The sequence below is a fragment of the Diplotaxodon limnothrissa genome, linkage group LG16, assembly GCF_057381915.1.
Source record: "Diplotaxodon limnothrissa isolate DT_005_m linkage group LG16, D_limnothrissa_male_GT1.1, whole genome shotgun sequence".
Lineage (NCBI taxonomy): Eukaryota > Metazoa > Chordata > Actinopteri > Cichliformes > Cichlidae > Diplotaxodon > Diplotaxodon limnothrissa.
Window position 1 is genome coordinate 17,631,844 of NC_140611.1, and position 21,761 is coordinate 17,653,604.

The following is a 21,761-nucleotide window of genomic DNA, read 5'->3' on the forward strand; positions in this document are numbered from 1 at the left end:
GGATGTGATCAGTTATTATTGACACCTGTGCTGTTCCTGCTCTGCCATGTCCAAACGTGTGCGAAAAAGAGATTCTCACAAAGAGAGCTTTTGTTTTTGAAACATGAGTAGACTACTCTCTGCAGGACTTTTACCTGGATAAAGGATTTCATTTCGCATTTACTAAGACTGGGAGAGTGTGGTTTAAGAAGCAAACAGAAGCACGGATTGTAGGGTCTGCAGGGTGTTGTCTAAGTGTTTCCTTTTGGTGACCAGGTGGATTTTTGGGGGGTGGACGTTTTTATTATATGAGTGCAGCAGGTGCTGAAGGTTGGGGTGGGGGGTGCTTGCAGGCAGTACAAGACCATTTAGACCACTTGGGGGACTCGGGTATCCCAGTCCAGGAGGAGGAGCCTCGGTGGAGTGGAGGAAGTAGCTCCACAGATTGGATAAGTGTGTGTGCGTGTGGAGCGTTTACCTCCATAGTGTGTTTGTCGCAAACCACTGGACTATTGAGCGATAAGAAAAGAGAAGCAAAGAAAAAATCCTCAGGAAGACACCACCCGCGGACTGTATCTCGAAGAGATGAAGGGTTGCCTTTCTTTTTATTTCCACGGTACAGGTTGAATCAGCCGGCCAGGAAGCAAGCATTATGCATTCAGACTGCAGGCTGCTATGGGCAGAGCGGTAATGGTGGGCAGGGGACCGACAGGGGCCGGGGTTCTCGTCTTGTCGATACTCATCATTCTCACCACGGAGAGCTGTGGAGGGCAGAAAGGTTTGTACCACTCGGCAGTGCAGTGACAACTGGACGAGCTGTGTGTGACCGCGGAAACCCGCGGCCATGCCGATTTAAAGTGTAAACACAGACGTGTCGATGTTTCGTGGGATGTTTAAAGTGTGTTGTCATGGTCAACAAAACTTAAACCTACCTTACATGGCCCTGTGTGTGTGTGCGCGTGTACGTGGAATTGAGCACAGCTCGCCACCGCCCGTCGTGATGTTTTTCTTTTTTGGTGTGAGACGGTTGTAGTAAAACCAGGCAAACCGGTTCCTACAAAAACTGATACTGTTGGGAAATAACTGCCGCCTTATAAAACGGGTGCTTACCGAATTAACGTGCTGCATGAAATGTTTTGGCTAACGTTGAAAGCAACAGTATGCTGCTTATGTGCTTTTCCTGGTGCCCCTGTTCTCTTTAAATTGACAGACTTTTTTAATGGAGTCTGGTTTTTGAGGTCTCTACGAGAGGACCGCACGTTTGGGTGCTTGTGGCCTTGTTGCCTTTTTCAGGTAGCCCAATTTTTACTTTAAAGCTAGCATAACAACCCCGGGTAACAATATATTTTGGTTGGAGGATGCTAACCTGCGCTATATTATAGCTAAATGCAAGTGTGTGTGTATATATATATATATATATATATATATATATATATATATATATATATATATATATATATATATATATATATATATATATATATATTATTATTTTTTTTTAAAGTCAACAGTCCTCAGGTGGCCTCAGATTGGGGGTGGGGTAGCAGTGGGGGTAATGCTGTAAACACGTGGACATAGTGTGTCATAACTTGCAGTTCACGTTAACTGTACATTCACATTAATAGATGGGTGTGATGATAGACATTTGCTTTTAGTATTGTTTCTTGAGCCTGAGAGCTCTCCTTTTATGAAAGTAATCTGCACTCCTGTTAAGCACCATACAGTTGCTCGGTAACTTTTGTGAGTCAGGGTGAGGGAAGCTGCTTTGTTTTTGTCCTGTTCATCTGGATAATGTCCACTGAGAGGCTCTTACGTAACTGCAGGTCCACAGAACATCGAGTTAGCACCATGAAGCGTGACTGCTTAGTGTTATCTCAGAGCCACACACAACATCCACAGACTCTGAGGCTTTGCTTTCTCTCTCACACACACGCTCTGTTGAAACACAGCTTTTAATTTTTGAAAAAGTCTCTAAATCATCTTACATGTAATCGTTAACTTTCAGGTTCATGTGTTGTTCTCTGGAGAACAGCCAACATTTTTTTTTTTTTTGTCTATAAAAACTAAACAAGAAGTAATACTTAGCCCTTCACTGAACAACATTACTGCATTGGATTACATAATTTAACAGGCACTGTTATTAAAAGTATGGCAGCATTAAAATCTTTGTTTTTGTTGTTGACCAAATGCTATAAGTTTTCAAAAAGTAAGAAGTTCAAATGGTAAAATGGTAAATGGCCTGTATTTATATAGCGCCTTACTAGTCCCTAAGGACCCCAAAGCGCTTTACATATCCAGTCATCCACCCATTCACACACACATTCACACACTGGTGATGGCAAGCTACATTGTAGCCACAGCCACCCTGGGGCGCACTGACAGAGGCGAGGCTGCCGGACACTGGCGCCACCGGGCCCTCTGACCACCACCAGTAGGCAACGGGTGAAGTGTCTTGCCCAAGGACACAACGACCGAGACTGTCCAAGCCAGGGCTCGAACCGGCAACCTTCCGATTACAAGACGAACTCCCAACTCTTGAGCCACGATCGCCCCAAGTTCAAGTGTCATTACATCTGAATTTCTTGTGTATAGATTTTGCATAAAGTATGGCAGATATGTTAAAGTGAGAAACTGGTCATTCTATAAGTGTTTCACAAGCTAGTGGGCGACTTACAGTGAAATCCCTGCTGGACTCAGCAGCACTGGACACTTCTGCATGTGCCGCAAAGGTCATTATAAACAACAGGAATCAGTCGCTCTGGAAAGCAAGCTGGGTTATGTGAGGACACCCTCACTAAATTAGCCCAAACATCTTTTTCTGTATTATGCTCTGCTTAAAAAAAAAAGAAAAGAAAGAAAGATACTAGTTCATATTGGTCAACATACACTCACCAGCCACAACATTTAGCTACACCTTGCTAAGTACTCGATTGGACCCCTGCCTTAATTCTTTATGGCATAGCTAAACCAAGGAAGCATTCCTGAGGGATCTTGGTCCATATTGACATGATTGAGATCTATCAACTGTTCAGCCTGTTTGAGCACAGTCAACTCATGTTATAGAGTCCAGTATGAGATGATTTGAGCTTTGCGACATGGTGGTTTATCTTGCAGGAGATGGCTACACTGTCACTGATGTCAAAGGTAGTACTCAGGTACATGATGCTCGGTTGGTGCTGAGGTGGCAGTGTACAAAAAAAAAACCTATCCCCCACACCATTACACCACCACCAACAGCCTGAACTGTTGATACAAGGCAGGATGGATCATTTATTTCCTGATTGTTTAAGCCAAATTCTGATCCTACCTCCTAGACTCAACAGACCAGGCATTATTTTGTGGGTCTGTGAGTTGTAGCCTCAGTTTCCTGCCCCTAGCTGACAGCTGTGGCACCCAGTGTGGTCTTCTGCTTCTGTAGCCCCGCTACTTCAAGGTTTCATGTATCAGGCATTCAGAGATGCTCTTCTGTGCACGTTGGTTGTAATGAATGGTTATTTGAATTACTTTTGCCTTCCTGTCAAGTCAAGCCTCTGACATCATCTGGGCATTTTTTGCCCACAGAACTGCCACCCACTGGATAATTTTCTCTTTTATGGGTCATTCTCTATATTCCCAAGAAATGGATCTCAGGAAAATCAGAGTACATCAGAAGTTTCTGAAATATTCAATTCAGTCTAGTCCATCGGGCAACAAAAAGAACGTTTAAAGTCCCTAAAATCACGTTAATTCCTCATTATGATTCTTAGCTTGGTCAACTTTACAGTTTCTCTGTCTAAATGCATTGAGCTGCAGTCATGTGATTGCCTGATGAGATAATGGTGTTATCGATATGTTGAACAGGACAGCTTTCGACATTTTCCAGGGTTCACATGCATTGTCATTGTTAGCCCCTTTTAAAGGCGATGCTTGCCTCGAGTTCTTCACCTTTTTCTCAAAGACACCCTCTGGAGGAAGCTCATTTGCATTGCTTGTATGCAACGTCATTGTTTCAGTCACTACCCACTGCTTGTGTCCATAGCACAAGGTAGGAATGTAGACAGACAAGCTAATCAACAGTTTTACTGTCACATCTACATTACTACACTACTTTAGTTCTTCCGCTTCACGCTGCAAAACGCCCAAGTGTGACGTCGAGAGCATCACCTGACGAAGTCAAGAGAGCAATCCTGAGACCAGCAAAGTCGAGCCACTCCCCTACTTGGCTGCTCCTAGAAATTCTCTCCATAAAATTCAGAGAATCGCATCAGAACTTTTCTGACCAGTTTATGATGTCATTGTGGTTAGAGCCATCTTTTATATACGGTCTATGGATATAAACATTTTATGTATAACAACTATTTTGTTTACTTTTTCAAAATGCTAATTCAGTTTGAGCAGACTAAAGGTAAAGCCCCAGCCAGATGTGAAGCAATAAGCTGCTAGCTCGTTGCCTGTTTATACTTGTATTGGGGATCATTTTGAACTGCGGGGTAACTCAGCAGGACAGTGCAAGTTGAACTGACTTAAAATAAACCTCAGTTGTCACGTTTTTGCAATTTAATTGCTTAAGGAAACATTAAACCTTACATATCTTTGCTTGTTTTAAGTGAAACTGAGTAAATATATCCTCTATTGCAACAAGATCTCAGTGACCATGAACACAAACTCAACAAAAGCTAGTTTTTGCCCAGTAACCAAGAGATGTGGTGTTACTTTTATACTTTAGATGGTGTAAATCACACCCACTTTTTTTCTTGAGTTTCTTGAAACCCAAACTGTTTTTTTTGTTGTTCCACAGGTGATGGCTGTGGCCCCAGTGTACTTGGCCCCGAGAGTGGGACTCTGTCCTCTCTGGGATACCCAAGGACGTATCCGAACAACACTGTGTGCGAGTGGGAGATCAGTGTGCCGCATGACAAGAGGATCCATTTTCTCTTTGCTTTATTGGACATAGAAGACAGCGACTGCCAGGTCAACTACCTCCGCCTGTACAACGGCATCGGTCCAAACAGGAGCGAGATTGGTGAGGGTGACAGGCGGATGTTAAACTGGACTTAATGTTTTGTAGAGGGCAAATCCAAGTTGTTGTTAAAAATAAACATGCAGTAAACAATACAGAGTAAGGGAATCCTGCCTGTTTCTATATAAAGCAGCAGATCAGTCTGTGATAGGTTTTTGTCAGGTTTTGGACTGATCTTTGGAAAGCCCTTCTCTGTGCGTCATTCTAACACTGCCTATTGGGTGTCAGAGTCTAACAATTTTCTGAAATCGACAGTTCAACATTCACACCCACTCTGTCATGATTGGCCGGTGTCCAAAGATGAGAGAGACTGTACCCACAGTTTAATCATTTTTCTCTAGCTTTCCTTTCTTCTGTCACTCTTCTTACAAATAATGAACTACCATACTACTGAAGAGACTGTGTCATTGTTATTAACCCATTATCTTAATTCTGTTGCGTCTTCCTTTTCTTGATGATGTCTGGCTTTTCACTTCAATGTTGTGTGCGGACGTTTGAAATGCCTGCAAACGCCTCTTCTTTCAGATGAGCTTGGAAAACGCGTCTTATGAGCAGATAATGAACATTATCTGTTTATAGGCACAGGAGAAATGTGGTTATTACATTAAAGGAGTTAAATGTCAGGAAATTGGAGGACCTATTGTCTTTCACTGTTATAACCTCGCCATTGTAAGTTATTAGGCAGATTTCGCCCTGATCGCAGCCAAGGGTGGATTATTTTAAGCTATGGGTGTTTTTGGGCAGTTTAATACGCTAAAGTCAGAGTCATTGCATGATGCTTAGGGAATATAAAGCCTGCTAAGGTCATGCGTTTGTTTCCAACATTGGTCTTTGCTAATACGAGGTGCTAATACACACTACTAATAGAGATGCACAGCAGCGTCTCTGAGCCTTTTTATTATTGAGTTTCTCATATTTTTACCATCAGACGTCTAACCTTGGTAGATCAGAAGCTATCAGAGCAATAAGAAAACTTTGGCCTATTATCACAAGTGTTATATTTAGTATAAACTGAGCAAAACTCGTTTTCATTGCCAAAGCCAGCCATCTTTCGTCCCCCCCGTCTGAATGCGTTGTTACGTTTGTGTTGCTATATCAGATTTAAAGTAACAAATGCTTAAAATAATCAGTTGTAACATTTCTTATGTCTTTGTGCTATTTCCAATCAAATGTTGGCTTTAAATGATTTACAAAATACTGCACTCTACTTTCATCTCACACAGCCTCAGCAACAAGTTTATGCCTCCTAGAATATTGGTCAAATTCTAGTGAAATGTGCACATGTTGCGCTCACGGTCAAGGTCACATTTGTCATTTTACGTGCAATAACCTGTGAATTGAGCCGGATGAGCTGCTGCCTGATTGTGAAAATTTTCAATAACCAGATTGACATTGTCCCAAGGTTTTTGGAAACACTGTTGCCTTATATCAATCTAAAATATTGCTATGTATGGATGTAAAGCATTGGAAAGTGTATTATAATACATGATGGTGCACATGAATATCTCAACAAATATATCAGTCTGTGGCTGACGAGTCTGCATCATATATGTTGTTGTTATTATTATTATTATATATTTATATTATAATTTAGGCCATTATGACCATGAAGGAGGTGTTAGGTTGCTCTTTATCAGAAGGGTCTTATAAAGACCTGCATTTAACTTGGTGAATCCTGGAGAAAGAAAATTAGATTGAATTTTCCCAGAATATATCCGAGACACTCCTCAAGTCCATCTTACTTAATGAAACTGATGAAATCTTGTTTTTGTGGTTTTGTTTTTTTGGGGCATTAATTTGTGTAACTGACCAGCCTCTTTGTTTCCCTGTTCTGCTTAACAGTGAAGCTCTGCGGGTTGGGTCTGAAGGTTGAACATCTGTTCAATTCCACTGGCAACCAGGCCACTGTGCAGTTCATGAGTGGGACCCACCATACTGGACGCGGTTTCTACCTGTCCTACTCCACCACTGAACACGCAGGTAACGGCAGACTCTCAGCTCACCCACGCCGAAGTCTCTCATTGTCTTCTTATCATCCCAGCCTGCAGTAACAGTCGTGTGGTTCAGAAATCTCAAGTTTGAGCTTGTGTGCACGTCTGCTTCGGCCCCGGGGGTGGGGGAATAAGACTTGATTCAGCGATTGTGAGTTTGGGTTAATCACAGCTATTTCGTTCTGCACCTTCACATTATTTTAACAGCTCTGAAGTAATCTGGGTGTTCTGGAAAAGTCTTGCACGCAGATCAGTAACACATGGGTTTGTCTAAAAGCTGGCAACCTGTTACTGTTGGTGTGTAAGAACTGCAGATCTCCCTCCTGTTGGATCATCCAGTTTTCTCTATGTTTGTCAAAAATCCTGCCGGTGTTAGTGGATGAAAACGTCAGTCGATCAGTCCGGGCAAAAGTGATACACCTAACACCTAATTGGCCAACACTGCAACCTCTAGATGGGACTGTCTAAGTTTTCTGTTTCTAATGGGTAAAGTTGGAACAGGTCTGACTTTCTATGGCTGCCTTAAACATCTTTTTGAGGATTGTGCATGCAGTTTTTCCACTGGGCCAGTTCAGATGTGTCCAAACACTTGGAACCAAGAGAATCTTTAATGGGGCTGGGCAGGGAGGGTGACTCGTCATTTTATTTTGCTAATTTAATCATCTGCCTCTTAAAGAATTCCATTTGGTAAATAACAAACTGATGTAATGGAGTTGAAAGCACGCGCATGCTAATAAATAGATATTTGGCCATTGTGCACATTCTTGGTGCTAGTTTCTGGGAAATAACCCTTCTTCAATGTCCACTGTGCTTAAAAACAGTGTCACTCTAAGTCATATTTGAAAACTAGTGCTTTTGTATTGCCTGGATATTTAATATCATATATTAGTTGCAACAAGTTAGTCAATTAGAGGCTGCAGAACATCCTTTCATGTGATTGCTCGATTTAGATCCTTTGGCTTTTTTCCCCCCAGTTTAAAAAGAAAATGGTTCTAAATATTTGTGTGTTTGTGCAAAATGCCCCTTCTCACACACCGGCTAATATGTTCTCATACTGACAGTGTTATATGTATGTTGAATGTTTTTATGATCAGGACCAATGTAGATGACATGCATGCCTCATTATCCTATATGCAAACGATATCCATGGTGATAAAAAGACCACACAAAAAAAGAAAGGTGGGAGTTGAATAGAGAACTGTGTGTTCACTTCTGTGGCGACGGCGCTCGAGGCCGCATGAGAGGCTTTTTACGATGTGGTGTTTGCTCACCGCTGAATACGAATTTAAACATGCAGCAAAGATAAGGAGCTGCTCTGCTGTGACTGTCTGGAATTCCAGCTGCAGTATGTGCAGGGTGATCATGCTAGTGGGCATCGTTTCAGATGGCTGTTTTTCTTACATAAATGCGAGAACAGCGAGGGGTGGCATGAGCAGATGCTAACCACTGAATGTGCACAATTTTGGGTTTAGTCAGATTGAAAATTAGCAGCATGCCATGACTGGGGGGAAAAAAGTAAATCTACTGTTTTCTTACTGGATGTGTTCCCACTGGGCTGTGATGGTTAAAGCTGAGTGTAGTTAATGAAAGTAGCAGGGAGAGGGTGAAGGAAAATCCAGACTTTTTGGGAAGTGGAAAAGGGGCAAAGCCACAGTGAAGCCACAATGGCACTGAGGGGTAAAAGGAAGTGAGAGTAATTGAAAAAATATTCATGGTTTGTGGTTTTATTGTAAGACTTGCATCCTGTGAGAAAGTCCTAATTGAGCTCAACTGTGATATATTACACAGTAGTGAGGTTGCAGGATTAGATGAATTGTAACGGACACGAGAAACAGCCGGTGGCAGCTCGATCCAAGGCACTCATGTTAGAGTTCTGCACAGGGACAATGGGGACAAAGCTGTACGTTAGCTTAATTACCAAGGATTTAAAATTAGAGATTTATTTCCTTAGTAAGCATCTCCCTTGTTTCTGAAGACGTGCCTCGTCATGTGGATGCTTTGGAGATAAATGGATAATTGGAGCCACAAGAAGAAAGCCGCAGCAGTGACGTGTGTGCGATGCAGTAATATTTTTGTCTTGGCGGTTATCTCAGCTCGACTGAATCACTGCAAGGCAAACAAGGCCATCAGTGCGCCCAGCCACTTTTTCCACAAAGGCGCTGATGTGCGTGATGTCGTCTTGTAACTGATGCATGCAGATGAGCGTGGGTGGACAGTTTGCACAGCTAAGTAACTGAGTAACCATGGTGATTGGGGGTGTTTGTCATTTTTTTGACTCATTGGTTGGTCTGCCAGATAAAGGGTTTTATTTTTCTCTTTGTAATGTGGTGAAGACTCCCACACACTGACCATCTCCACGAGGTTTATTTACACTTCTTAGTAGCCCACATCATCCTGTTGGACTTCACGTCCACACCCAACTGACATACCTCTCCAATAACACACATCCTTCACTGGATGACTTTAACGTGTTCGACCTGGATGTGAAAAACAACCAAAATTGCTCCAAAATGAACTGATTCCAGCTACTTAATGCAATTACTTTGCTGTGTTTATTTGTCTGCTGTGATCCAGTGAGAGTGAACTGAACATCTGCTCGCTTGAACAACACAAAATAAATAAAAAAACATTTCAACCTGAGTGCTCTGGATGGTTGCTTTTAGCCATTCTAGCAGCGGTGCACTCTGTTGAATGGTCCATCTCACCACTTTGCTTCACAGCTGTTTAATGTTTAATGTACCCACCCTCGTGGCACTCCGAGGAATCCCAGTGGGGCTTATGATTCGCTCACTGTCACCGTGAGGCCAAATTTAGTCAGAACGTTGGATTTGTCGAAATGTATGTTTAACATTAATCAGCAATTACGATGATGATTAGCTGGATATGGTAAACGGTTCAAAAGGTAAAGAAACTGAAAGGGTGGATTTAAGAAGAAAATAAAAGTGGGTGATACTTTATCAAGAACATGCAGAGACCAGTTCTGATGCTGTTTATTTGCCTTTGCAGATCTAATCACCTGCGTGGACAAGGGAATGAACTTCACCGAGGCAGAGTACAGGTAAACAGAGTTTGCTTTTTGTGCATGTCGGCGCACTGATTATACTGGTGGATATGAACTGTGAACGTGCCGCTCTCTTTTTAGGAAGTACTGTCCGGCAGGCTGCTTGACATCTACAGAGGAGATTTCTGGAACTATACCCAATGGTTACAGAGAGGTGGGTACACGCCCCGTCTATGCACAGACATACACGTGCATCGCTTTTATTTATGTTTTCTTAGCTACAAGTTATCTTTGTGAAGGAGGCGAAAGGAGCGGTGGCTCAAACGTGTCTTGGATTGATGACCTCACAGCACTCCCGCTGCGTGTGAGGTCACGGACACTAAGTCTCTGGTTGATGACCTCATGTTTAGAGCTTGAGGATGTCTCATAAGGAGCGAAGGGAGGAAGGGAGCGAGAGAGGGAGTGGTGCTGCTGGCTGACGGGAGGATAGGGAGGAGCGTGGGGTTGTGCTTCAGGGAACGAGGCGCCCCACAGGAACAGAGGAGGGGCAGGGTCAGCGGGTGAAAGGGAGGTGAGATAATAGTTTGGCTGAAAATAATAACCTTGTAATCCAGTCCAGCTGCAGGGGAGGTGTGTGTGTGTGTGTGTGTGTGTGTGTGTGTGTGTGGAGCAAAAAGCCTGAAGAGTGAATCAGTGTGATTAGAGGTTGGAGAAACCCTTTGTGTATGTGCATGCCTGAGCCGCTTTTGCTTGTGTGCATGTGATTCATTCATGATTGTGTCTTTGGGAGTGTGGAATATGATGGTGAGTGTGTGTGCGTCTCTCACAAGGATCAGTTTCTACACCCAGATCATAATCCTGCAGCTGACTTTAGTTTTTTTTTAATAATTTTACTTCACAGATTTATTCGGTGATCCATGTTCTGGTATTTATTTATTTATTAAAATTCCCATCTCCCACTTATAACACGTGTTAGCGTGGTTTCCTCTGCTGGAGGCAGGGCACTGTGGTTTGGAGCATTACTTTGTGTTTGTGTTAGGGGTTTTGGCTGGCTCTCTTAAGGATGCGGTATGTGTTTTTGGGGAAGTTTAAGAGTCACACGGAAAGTGTTGATTGCTTGTGGCAGCCTCTAACTGCTACGTGTGTTTGTGAATACATGCGTGGGCTTGTCACTATTCCCCCCCCCCCCCCCCCCCCCTCCCCCACAATGCCAGCGTGGGTCTTTCCCGTAAGACGATTTTCCCCCTCGCACCACCAGCTGCTCATCGGAAGGAGCTCGTGGCCAGAGCGGGATCAGGTTTTGTCAGTTTCTCAGTGATGTGGCACCAGGTTTTGACAGGAATGCAGCTGGGAGGGAATCATTACCTTCATTGCCACTTATTATCCTCTGTGCACAGAAGTGACATCATCCTGACTCATCAGCCTTTATCTCCCTCGGTTTGAAGGTTAAGCGATTATGCTGCAAAGCGGTACTGCCTGTTTCCACTCAGCAGCTTGAAAATGGAGCAAATTTGTAATGGCACCACATGTGTGCCACATAGGAACGCCACTACTACTCAGATTGTCTTTCCTTTCCCAAAACTTCATGATTCCAAAAAGTTTAACTCTTCAAAGTCTGTGTTTGGGAGGTAGTAAAGATATGGTTTTCAATCAAGCATTTTTCTATTGATGAAACAACTTGTGGGTCCTCTGTTTGGGGGGGGGGAATCCATCCTCTGCCTATCCTGGGAGGCTGGAGCCTGTCCCAGCTATCACAGGGGAAGAGGCGGGGTGCATCTGAACAGCAAAGATTTTCAGACTTTATGCTGAAAATCTTTGCAAACTAATATGACCAGTCGTACATTAACAACATCAATGACAATGGCCCAACAGACTACAAGTCACAAGACTACAACATGCGGTCAGCATTCATGCAGACAGGAACGACTGGTAGAAAACAGAAACCTCAAGACTGGATGTTTCTCTTGTGACCTGCGAGGTCTGATAAGGTGAAAGAAGTGGACTTTTTAGGTGATTTAAAGTGGTTATAGTAGAAAACAAAGTCTCTCTGAGATGACACTGTTTAACTTTCATTCAAATTTCAACCTCTTTAAATGTCCTTGAGTGATTTACAAATAGCAAGAATTTGTTTTTAATCTCGTGAAAAGTACATTTCAGATGTTAGTTGTAGCTTTTATTTTGGTGAGTCAGATCTGACTCACTTACTCTTTAGTTAATCTGATCTGGTTTGTAACAACAAAAGGACATAATGATAAGAATATATCAGTTTAATCCTTTGTTCCTTTCGTTCCACAGTCCTCCTCTCTGTGTGTGGCAGCAATCCATGCAGGTGTGGTGTCCAATGCAGCAGGAGGGAATATCAGTGTGGTCAACAGCAAAGGCATCTCTCACTATGAGGGCACACTGGCTAACAATGTCACTTCCACTGTGTAAGAGATTCACCACAGTACACACATGCTCTTCTTCTCTGTTTGCTCCTCTTATTAAACGAAATGTACTTGGTCTCTGTCCTAGAGAAGGTTAAATATATATGCAAATATAAATGATTCTGACAGTTTGGTAATCATAATATTTGCTGGATCTTCTTTCTTACTCCTTAGAGGAACTCGGTCAGATAGCCTGTTCACCTTCACGACCAACGGTGAGTCATCCAGGGTCTTTGCTGTATTGTTTTTCCTATTAAGGACATGATTTTCAGATTCTGTTCACTTGCTGTCGATGACATGTTTTTGTGAGAAATACAAGATACAATTTTAAAATTGATTTGTAAGTAAGTTGCTTAAATGATTTATAGGTTGCTTAAGAAACATCCTCAGTTTATCAAACGGGGGAAAAACAAGGGAAAGAGACACTTGTTTAAAGAATTATGATGAATTTCACTTCCTTACTGTCATTATTTTGGTAGGGGTATTTTTAGGTGCTTGTATGGCATTATTTTGTCAGGAGGCTTTTTAAAATGTGATTGTCTGTAAAGAAAATATCAATGTCCGAGCTGGAAAATTCTACAGGGCTCCAAATCTTATGTCAGAGACTGGACATCCAAATATTTTGGGGGACGTTCCCCTGGAATTTCTGTTGCTACAGGCATTATCAACTAGGATGTAAATCTTGAAGGTTACCTTTTAATGTAATGCAACCCAAACTTTATTTCATTTCTTAAAGATTTTCTGTTCTTATTACTGAAGCTAAGGGTCTGTTTGTGCTTTCAGGCTGCTATGGAACGCTGGGTTTGGCATCTGGGGGCGTTGCTTATACTCAGCTCAGTGCTTCGTCTGTGTTGGACTGGAGCACTCGTGTGTGGGCACCGTCAGGGGCACGGCTCAAAAAGGAGGGACTGCCATGGGCCTCTTCTCAGAGTGACCAGCAGCAGTGGCTGCAGGTAGATCTCAAGAAGGAGAAGCGGATCACAGGTAAACAAAATTCTAATAACAAAGTTATGTTCATTCAATAAACACAACACATACACATACATTATAGCCACTGTCTCTAATTTAGGTTATAGGCTTAGCTGTAAAATCTCACCAGGCTTCAGTGGATGATTGGCTGGTGATTCTCTGACGTTGTCTTGTGACACCTTCCTTTACACAAACGTTGACCTCATCCTCAGGATAAACTGTGACCACATACTTAATCTGTACCTTTACAAAACAAGGTCACCTTCAGGCGAGCTGATAAAGTTTGCAAACCTTTATGAGCAGTGGCTTCAGTGTTTAAGAAAGTTTGGCAGCTTTTGAGTTACATATCTGTAAATTTCTCTTTTCTTATATGCATTGTTGCTTTGTAATATTATCACAAATCAGTTAGATCAGTTTATTTCAAACATTTAACAGACTAAACTACAGTTGACATATACAGACATTCAACAAAATAAAACGCCAACTATTTTAATCAACTGTATATAAGTAACTTAGATTTAATGTTTGAGTAGAAAGAAGTATTAACATATACAATCCTTCCCCCTCCTGTCTAGTGAATGATCACAATAATATCTTACTTTCAAATCACATACCCATACAGGTGCATTTATACCTATCCATTGATATATACATGTAAAGAGTGAACGTATTAATGTATTCATGTACACATATTAGGGCTGTGTGATAGGACCAAAATCTCATATCCCGATATAAGACTTCTATCGTCCCGATAACGATATAAATCACAAAAATGTAACATTTTCTATAAATTCTGTAAATCTCGGGCAGCTCGACTTGCATGAAGTGTTTCCAGCTGGGCGTCGTGTACCTGGAGTCGAATGTTTTAACCGATGCATGAAACTATACATTTTTAGATATGTTGTAACGGCCGCCGTTTTCTTTGTGAGTATTTATTACACGGCGTGATGCGGGGAAAAGCCTGTTCTAACGTTTGAGTCTGTTTATTTTTTACCACCTGGCGGCTCTTTTTTTGCTTCTCATCCGTAAATACTCTGCAGATTCTTTCACGTGATTCAGTTTATTTTGAAAAGTCTCAACAGGATCTTGAGCTTTATTGTGAAAGGTTTATGTGGAAAATAAACCAGCGGACATGCGATGGTTTTACCGTTGTTGTTGCTAACCACAACGCATAAAAACAGGCGCTTGTCCGTCTGTAGTGTGGTTATATTAAATATAAAAGAAAGAGAGAACTTTAAGAAATTAATATAGCCACTACAGTGACCATCAAAACCATGAAAAAAATATTGCCCGAAACTTTATTTTGCGACACCACGAAACAAACGATAGCAAATGATACGATAGACGTTTTTATATTGTCATCCGATATATATCGAACAGCCCTAACACATATGTACATACACTCACATGCATATGTACATATACAGCTTTGAATGCCTATATGGACATTCAGATACCACTCAGAGCTTCCTCATCAGTATTTTAGGAAAATGTTTGAACATTTCTGTGTATATGTAGTGTGCATGCCATGGGCACAATTATAGCCCCTTCCAGACATTTGTGTTATGAGTCATTATTGTTGTTTTCAATTCAGAAGGCAGTTGCTTACTTCAGAGCCTCTATAAAAGGGGCGGGGCAGTTGCACCACTGGCAGGCCACAAAAAAATATTAAAAAAAAAATATATATCAAAAATAGAATTCAAACTGGTCGTAGCAAACGGCTGCCCTTCCCTGAGCCTAAATCTGCCGCTGGGTTCTTCCTGTAAAAAGGGAGTTTTTCCTCCCCACTGTTGCAAAGCGCTAACGCAAAGGGGATCGTCTGGTTGTTGGGCTTTCTCTTTATTATTGTACGGTTTTCACCTTACAATATAAAGTGCCTTGAGGAAGTGTTGTGGTGATTTGGCACTATATACGTAAAATAAAATAAACCTTTTGCACATTAATGAAATAAACAATTTTACAATATCATGACTTTTTACTACTTATGTTATAATATAATTTCTATATAGTGAGGGGAGGTACGCCATCTCATTTACAACAGAGGCAAAGACTTGATCAAAGCTGAGATGATGATTGCATCAAAACAGATTTAAGAGATACCAGAGCTCAAGCTTCACAACAAATGCATTCCATGTAAACCATTTACTGCATGTGGCGCTTGAGAATGCCTGATGCAAGACTGTGGTTTCCATAGAACTCAGTATCTCTTCTCATCTCTGATTAAAAACGGCAGGCGGTAAATACAGGATGTAGTAAATGGGGAGTGATTCTGGACACAGCCGCAGTCCTGAGCTTTCAGTCGAGTCAGCTGTACGACATCTTCCTGTTTCCTCTCTCTGTGCATGCGTCCAGGAATCATCACCACTGGTTCTACCCTCAGCGAGGAAAAGTGCTACGTTTCAGCATACCGGGTCCTGTACAGTAACGACGGCAAGCAGTGGTCCGGCTACAAAGAATCAAATTCTGTACAAAACAAGGTAATCAATAAACCCTGCTCGCTCAACAGTTACAAAAACAAAAAGAGTGCAAAGCAAAATGACGTAACCCCCTTCTTCCAATTGGTGCAGATGGACCAAAATATCACTTTAGAAGTCTGCAGAGACACTAATATGGATTGTTACCAGAGCAGCTACTATTGACTAAGAGATGTTTATGGCAGGAAATTGGAGCAGTCAGTGGTTTGAGTTAAGTGCTGTGGTAGACAAGTCTGGACACTCAGGCATTAATAATGGATGGATATGGATTTAGTGGCAGAGTTCTTGGGCTGAAACTGCTGTCTATCAGTTCCTTTCTACTGGGATTCTCAGTCTCATATTGTGTGGAGGAAAGTAATTATTAGCTTGCCAAGTTGGAAAGTAATCAGCTTATAGTGCATTTGTCCTCAAACTGAATTGTTCCTGCAGCTGTTACTACACTTGGGTTCAAACCTCTGACACAAATAAGAGAGCTTGCTATTATTTTGTGTTAGATTTTTCAAGGCAACAACAACTACGGAGACGAGGTGAGGAATAACTTCATTCCACCAATCGTGGCCCGGTTTGTGAGGATCAATCCCATCTCGTGGTACAAGAGAATTGCACTCAAGTTGGAGCTGCTTGGCTGCCAAGTTCCTTCAGGTAAATGGGGTGTTTACTGGCAGATCAGCAAAGTGAGCTGATCAACACAGATGTATGTATTGTGCAAACGTTTCGAGACACCACTCATTTCTTTATATTTTGCTAGGCTTTCTCTCCAAAGTTTTTCTTGTACCTGATTATTATTCAACTACTTAATACTGTCATATGAATAATTTAAGCAAAAAAAAAAAACGACACCAAACTCGGATGAACTATAATTGTCTCAAACTAACCAAAGAGCCAATTTTCAATTTAGATTTAAATTTAAAATCTTTGTTACTAGTTACTAGATGGTTTCAGAGGAAGAGTGGTTGGCCCGAAACCTGAAGTCTTAAGGAAAGGAAACATGGAGAAAAGAGATGCCAAATTACAGAATAAGAAAACTAAAAAATCAGTGGAAGGGGAGGTCAAACAGCAGTGACCATTTTACATGTAAAACATGGTGGATCTGCTTTCATGGTTTGGGGCTGTATTTCAGCTAGAGGTGTTGTCAAAGTTGGTGCAGTAAAAACATATCTGAATGGGGGGGAAAAAAACACAATGGAACACCCCTAAGTCATGAATTGACCTCCCAGGGCTTGGATCTCATTACTGAAGGAGTGTTGAATCATCTTGATGGAACAGAACAAAAGGCAGCCAACATCCAAAGAAGAGGTTTGAATGTCTTTTAAGATGGACAGCTATTCCTGAAGGCTGCTTAAATAGATTATACAAATGCTGCCTAGTAGAGTTCAGGCTGTGTTGAAGAATAAAGGTGGTCATACCAAATGTTGACTTTCAAGCCCGTTAGAATTGTACAAACTGTGGATTTCCATTGAATATTTCCACATTTCATTAACTTGCTAGAAAAAAATGTTTCCATTTTCCCAGCAACAAATAAAGAACTGCAGGGTGGCTTGAGACATTAGCACCGTACTGGAAGTACATTTGTATTCATTTACTTGCAGAAAGGCGCACGACAGATTTGAGGCCAAGGATGTCCCCTCCCCGTCGTACTCCTGGCGGCACAAAACATCCACCTCACCTTGGCCAAACAACACCTACCCCAAACATAAGAAACACCACCATGCCTCCCCACACTGGTAAAGGTGCGTGCAGTTTTTGACAACAACACTTAAAAAAAGTATTTTATATTATAATAACTTTGTGCATCCCCCCCCCCCCCCCCCCTTTTTAGATGTGACTCTGGCAGCAGTCCTGGTTCCCGTGTTGGTCATGGTCGTGACTCTCATACTGATTGTGTGCTGTGCTTGCCACTGGAAGAACAGGTATTCATCTTCTTTCTTCGTGTTTTTGTGTGTTTGTTTTTGGGGGGGGGGTTGGTTTTTTTTGTTTTTTTTTTTTTTTTTTTTTTTTTTTTTTTTGCCCTTTTGACTTTACTCGTCTCTGGCAGGAAAAAGACTTCTGAGGGAACGTATGATCTTCCTCACTTGGATAGCACAGGTACGTCATCGCCGTGCAGGACAGCTCAGTTTGCCTGGATGTGTTTTGTGGACTTACTGTTGCACCTCTGTGCATCTGTAGCAGACTGGTGGAAAAGCATGAAGCAGCTACTGCCCTCCAAGATGGTGGAGACGGAGGATTCGGTGCGATACAGCAGCAGTGAAGTCAGCCGGCTAACGGGGAGGGGTGTCGTACCAGGGCTACATGCTGAACCTGCAGGTAAATGCTGTCGCCTGCAGTAGCTGCTGAAGTAACCAGGCGTTCTTAGTACAGTGCTAATTTTGTCGAATTAGGTTTGTATTTATTGACATGCAGTGTTGGAAAAATGCATCTGCAGCCACCCTGATTTCTTTTTTTAAATATTGTTTTTATGCATATTTGTTACACTTATACATTTCAGATCATGAAACTAATTTTAATCTTAGACAAAGAAAACCAGACTAAACACACAGTGCGGATTTTAAATGATGATTTCGTTTATTGAGGGGGAAAAAGTGATTCAGACCTACCTGGCCCTGCGCGAAAATGTAATTGCCCCCTAAACCTAATAACAGGTTGTGCCACCCTTGGCAGCAAAAACTATAACCAAATGTTTGCAGTAACATAACGACTAATCTTTGACATCACTGCAGAGGAATTTAGGACGGCTCTTCTTTGCAGAATTGTTTTAATTTAGACACATTGGAAGCTTTTCCCAGCATGAACAGCTTGTTTAAGGTCTTCTCATTGTCCTGCTGCGTAACCCAGGTGTGCGTGAGCTTCAAGGACTTCCGGAAAAAAACAGAATTCAGGATTCCACCAATGACTGCAGTTAAGTTATCCTGAAGCAGCCCTAGTCCATGACACTACCACCACCATGTTTGACTCTTGGTTTGATGTTGTTCTGGGGTCTTTTGTGACCTGGATGAGTTGTCGATGTGCAAAGTTTTGTTGAAATTTCTCCTATTGTGGATTGTGTGGTTCACTGGAACCTTAGAAATGCTTTTCTAGCCCTTTTCTACTTTAGCTCCAGACTGATAGTTGTCAGTGACTTTGTTTCACAGCTGTTTCTTTAGCTTGTAGCATGATGTGTTGCTTTTTGAGATCTCTTAGCCTGCTTCAGGTTCGAAAGGTACAACAGGTTCTGTTTGAGTGATTTCTTGATTCAACAGGTCTTAATCAGGTCTGGTTGTGGAGAGTGACATTTTCCACAGGTTTCCAAAAAATGTCATTAATCACAGTTAAGTGGGGGAAATAGTATTTTAGCCCCCTTAATAAATGATATAATTTAAAAACTCAAAATTTTGTGCTTACTTGTGTTAAAATTGGTTTGATCTGAACCAATTAAGTGTGACAAATATGCAAAAAAATAACAAATTGGGAAGGGGGCAAATATTTATTCACAACACTGTAAAATGTGTTTCTATCTAGTGTTTTCTTTTTCACACAAATCCAGAATCAAAGACTTTCACTTCCTGTCTGTAGCACACATTCAATATCTGAGTGGTATTTATCTGATGTCCTCTAAATAAATCACACTTCTTAACATGTCTAAACTATTTTTATCAGTTAAATGTTGGTTTTGTTCTTTCTGTAGAGTATTTGGCTAAAAAAAAAAAAAAAGGATTGAATAACATACTTTTATATATACCAGTTTTTCCCACTTCAGGGCAGAGTTAAGTTTTGAAGAGATTAGATATTCAATTAGTTCCACTAATTGCAGGGTTAGCGGTTTGATTTCCCACATCCTGGATTGCTGCTACAAACCTCTGTGCAGCTGCAGATTGCTTCTATAAAATTAGAAAGTTAAAGGCTTTTGTAACATAGAAATTCAATTGTTAATCGGTTTCCTTAGTTGCTTAGCATTCTAGAGAATTTGGGAGCAATTTCAAGAAGTAACCTGGTATCTGTATGATGCCCTTGATTTTTAATATTTCTTTACTGTACACTTTCCTTTCAGAATATGCCCAACCACTCGTAAGTGGCGTAACAACATTAGGAGCAAGGTCAACCTTTAAACCAGATGATGGGCCTTCCCCAAGATACTCTGATCCAGACCTGTATGACGCCCCCATCTCTTCAGGTTTATGCCACGCCTACGCCGAACCCCTGCCATCTTCAGGATCTGAATACGCTACGCCCATTGTGGTTGACATGGGTTTGAAGCAGCCCTCGACTTTGTGTAATTTCATGGGCACCAGGCCCGGCTCACTGCATCCGTGGACAGACAGTGGCCAGTCAGGGAGCACTGCATACGATAGACCCAAAACCTCCACTGAACTTGCCACACCCACTGAGGATCTGACTTATCAGGTACCTCAAAAAAGCACTCAAAAGCCAACAGGACAGGGCTGAAAAGCTTGAATGCACATGGCCTTAATCTGCCCCTCACTACCAACGCGACCCAGAGGATAAAGATGGGGTTGAGTTGAGAGCCGTTGAGCTTTGTGCTTGAGTCTTGAATGAACACTACCTTCGCTTTAGATTCATCCGGAGATGTCTGTTTCCTAATTGTTTCTGCATGGCCACAAACAGCTTGTGTAGTGCCATTAGAGTCCTATCACTGAAATCACAAAGATGAATGTGCTCGTGCCAGGCGTGAGTCGGAAATGGATGAACGGAAAGAGTGGAGGGTGAAAAGAAGAAAGCTGACTACTATTTGATAAAGACTTTGTCCCTGTTTTGTGATTTTTATTTTTCTCTTTTTAAAGGTCTTGCATCCTGTGAAACTGTGATTTCCATTCTGCCGCTGTCTGTTACACACTAAACTAGATCCAACTGAAATGTACCCGATGATTTACATCCATCGAATCTGAGGGTTTTCGTACTGAATTAATTGCATGTTGAGGAGTTTCTCGTTTGCAGCGAGACTCTTGCTTTCCACGGTACGTCGTTGTCTTATTTTGTTTTAAAAGCATGACTTGAAATTGTGTATAGTTCTAGTAATTCCATTACTGCAATCCTGTTTAAAAACTCAAATGATTTATGAATATTTATTTTTTATTTCACATCCTGCTGATAAGGAGAGACTCTTTAATAGTAAGCATCCCGCCACTCAGTAACGCGCTGTTATCGACACCTGACTGACAATAAATTTTGTTTTATAGATGTATAAAAGAAAAGGTCAGGAGAATCAATCCAGTGAACGTCCAAAAATCCTTTGAAAATACTCTTTGTAGTATTGGGAGACCAAACGTTGCCTTTTCTGTGTTTATGCAATGTTGATTCACAACAGAGCCGACTTTCACAATCGTGCCAACATCCCAAGTTTAGCCAAATAAACATTTGCGCAGTCTTAATGATTTATTTTTTTTCTGTTTTCTACATTGTTGGATGAAAGAAAAGGTACAAGTAAAAAGCGGTAGATGAGCAAACATGTTACAGCTGTGATAACTTTATAGTTTGTGTGTTTCTTAGATCGTGTTTTGTGGATCGTGGTGATTGTCTGGTGATGAAATTGGGTGTTGTGACTTGTTCCATTATTCGTATCTCTGTGCATCAGTGTCTGTACGTGCGTAAAGCTGTCGTCATATTTTGGCCTTGTGGGGTTTTTGGACAATTTACAGTGTGGCTTATAGTAGGACGTCGTCTGTAGCACCGATAGACCTGCGTTCCTCTCCTTCGCCTGTGCTACTCATGTGCAGGTGGAGGAGAAATGCAGAACAAGCTGCTTCATATCTTTTACAAGAACAACAACCTGATCCTAAAGGTGTTGTTCCAACAGCTGTACCACTGTCACGCTTTGATCGTGCTCAGTAACCAGTTTTCCAGAGCTCCAGGTGCTCCCTGGTCACAGAAGGGTTGAGTTTGTGGCTCTCACTGATTGTATATAGAAATAAAGAGTTTTTAAAAGAAAAT

The 21,761-nt window shown here is 41.6% G+C and overlaps 1 protein-coding gene across 3 annotated transcripts; it reads left to right on the forward strand.

Moving 5' to 3' along the window:
- Window positions 1-395: 395 nt before the first annotated feature.
- Window positions 396-21,740, forward strand: dcbld2 (discoidin, CUB and LCCL domain containing 2). 3 transcript variants are annotated; one of them, XM_085374353.1, is made up of 15 exons: window positions 396-757; window positions 4,757-4,981; window positions 6,821-6,958; window positions 9,976-10,027; window positions 10,112-10,184; window positions 12,266-12,399; window positions 12,571-12,611; window positions 13,180-13,380; window positions 15,718-15,842; window positions 16,334-16,481; window positions 17,429-17,569; window positions 17,659-17,749; window positions 17,875-17,924; window positions 18,006-18,143; window positions 19,864-21,740. In XM_085374353.1, the coding sequence occupies exons 1-15, from the start codon at window positions 655-657 to the stop codon at window positions 20,256-20,258; spliced, it is 2,055 nt and encodes a 684-aa protein (XP_085230479.1). In that variant the 5' UTR covers window positions 396-654; the 3' UTR covers window positions 20,259-21,740. The 3 variants fall into 3 exon arrangements, with proteins under 3 accessions (XP_085230479.1, XP_085230480.1, XP_085230478.1); XM_085374354.1 differs by having other exon boundaries at window positions 18,009-18,143; XM_085374352.1 differs by having other exon boundaries at window positions 17,875-18,143.
- The last annotated feature ends 21 nt before the right edge of the window (window positions 21,741-21,761 follow it).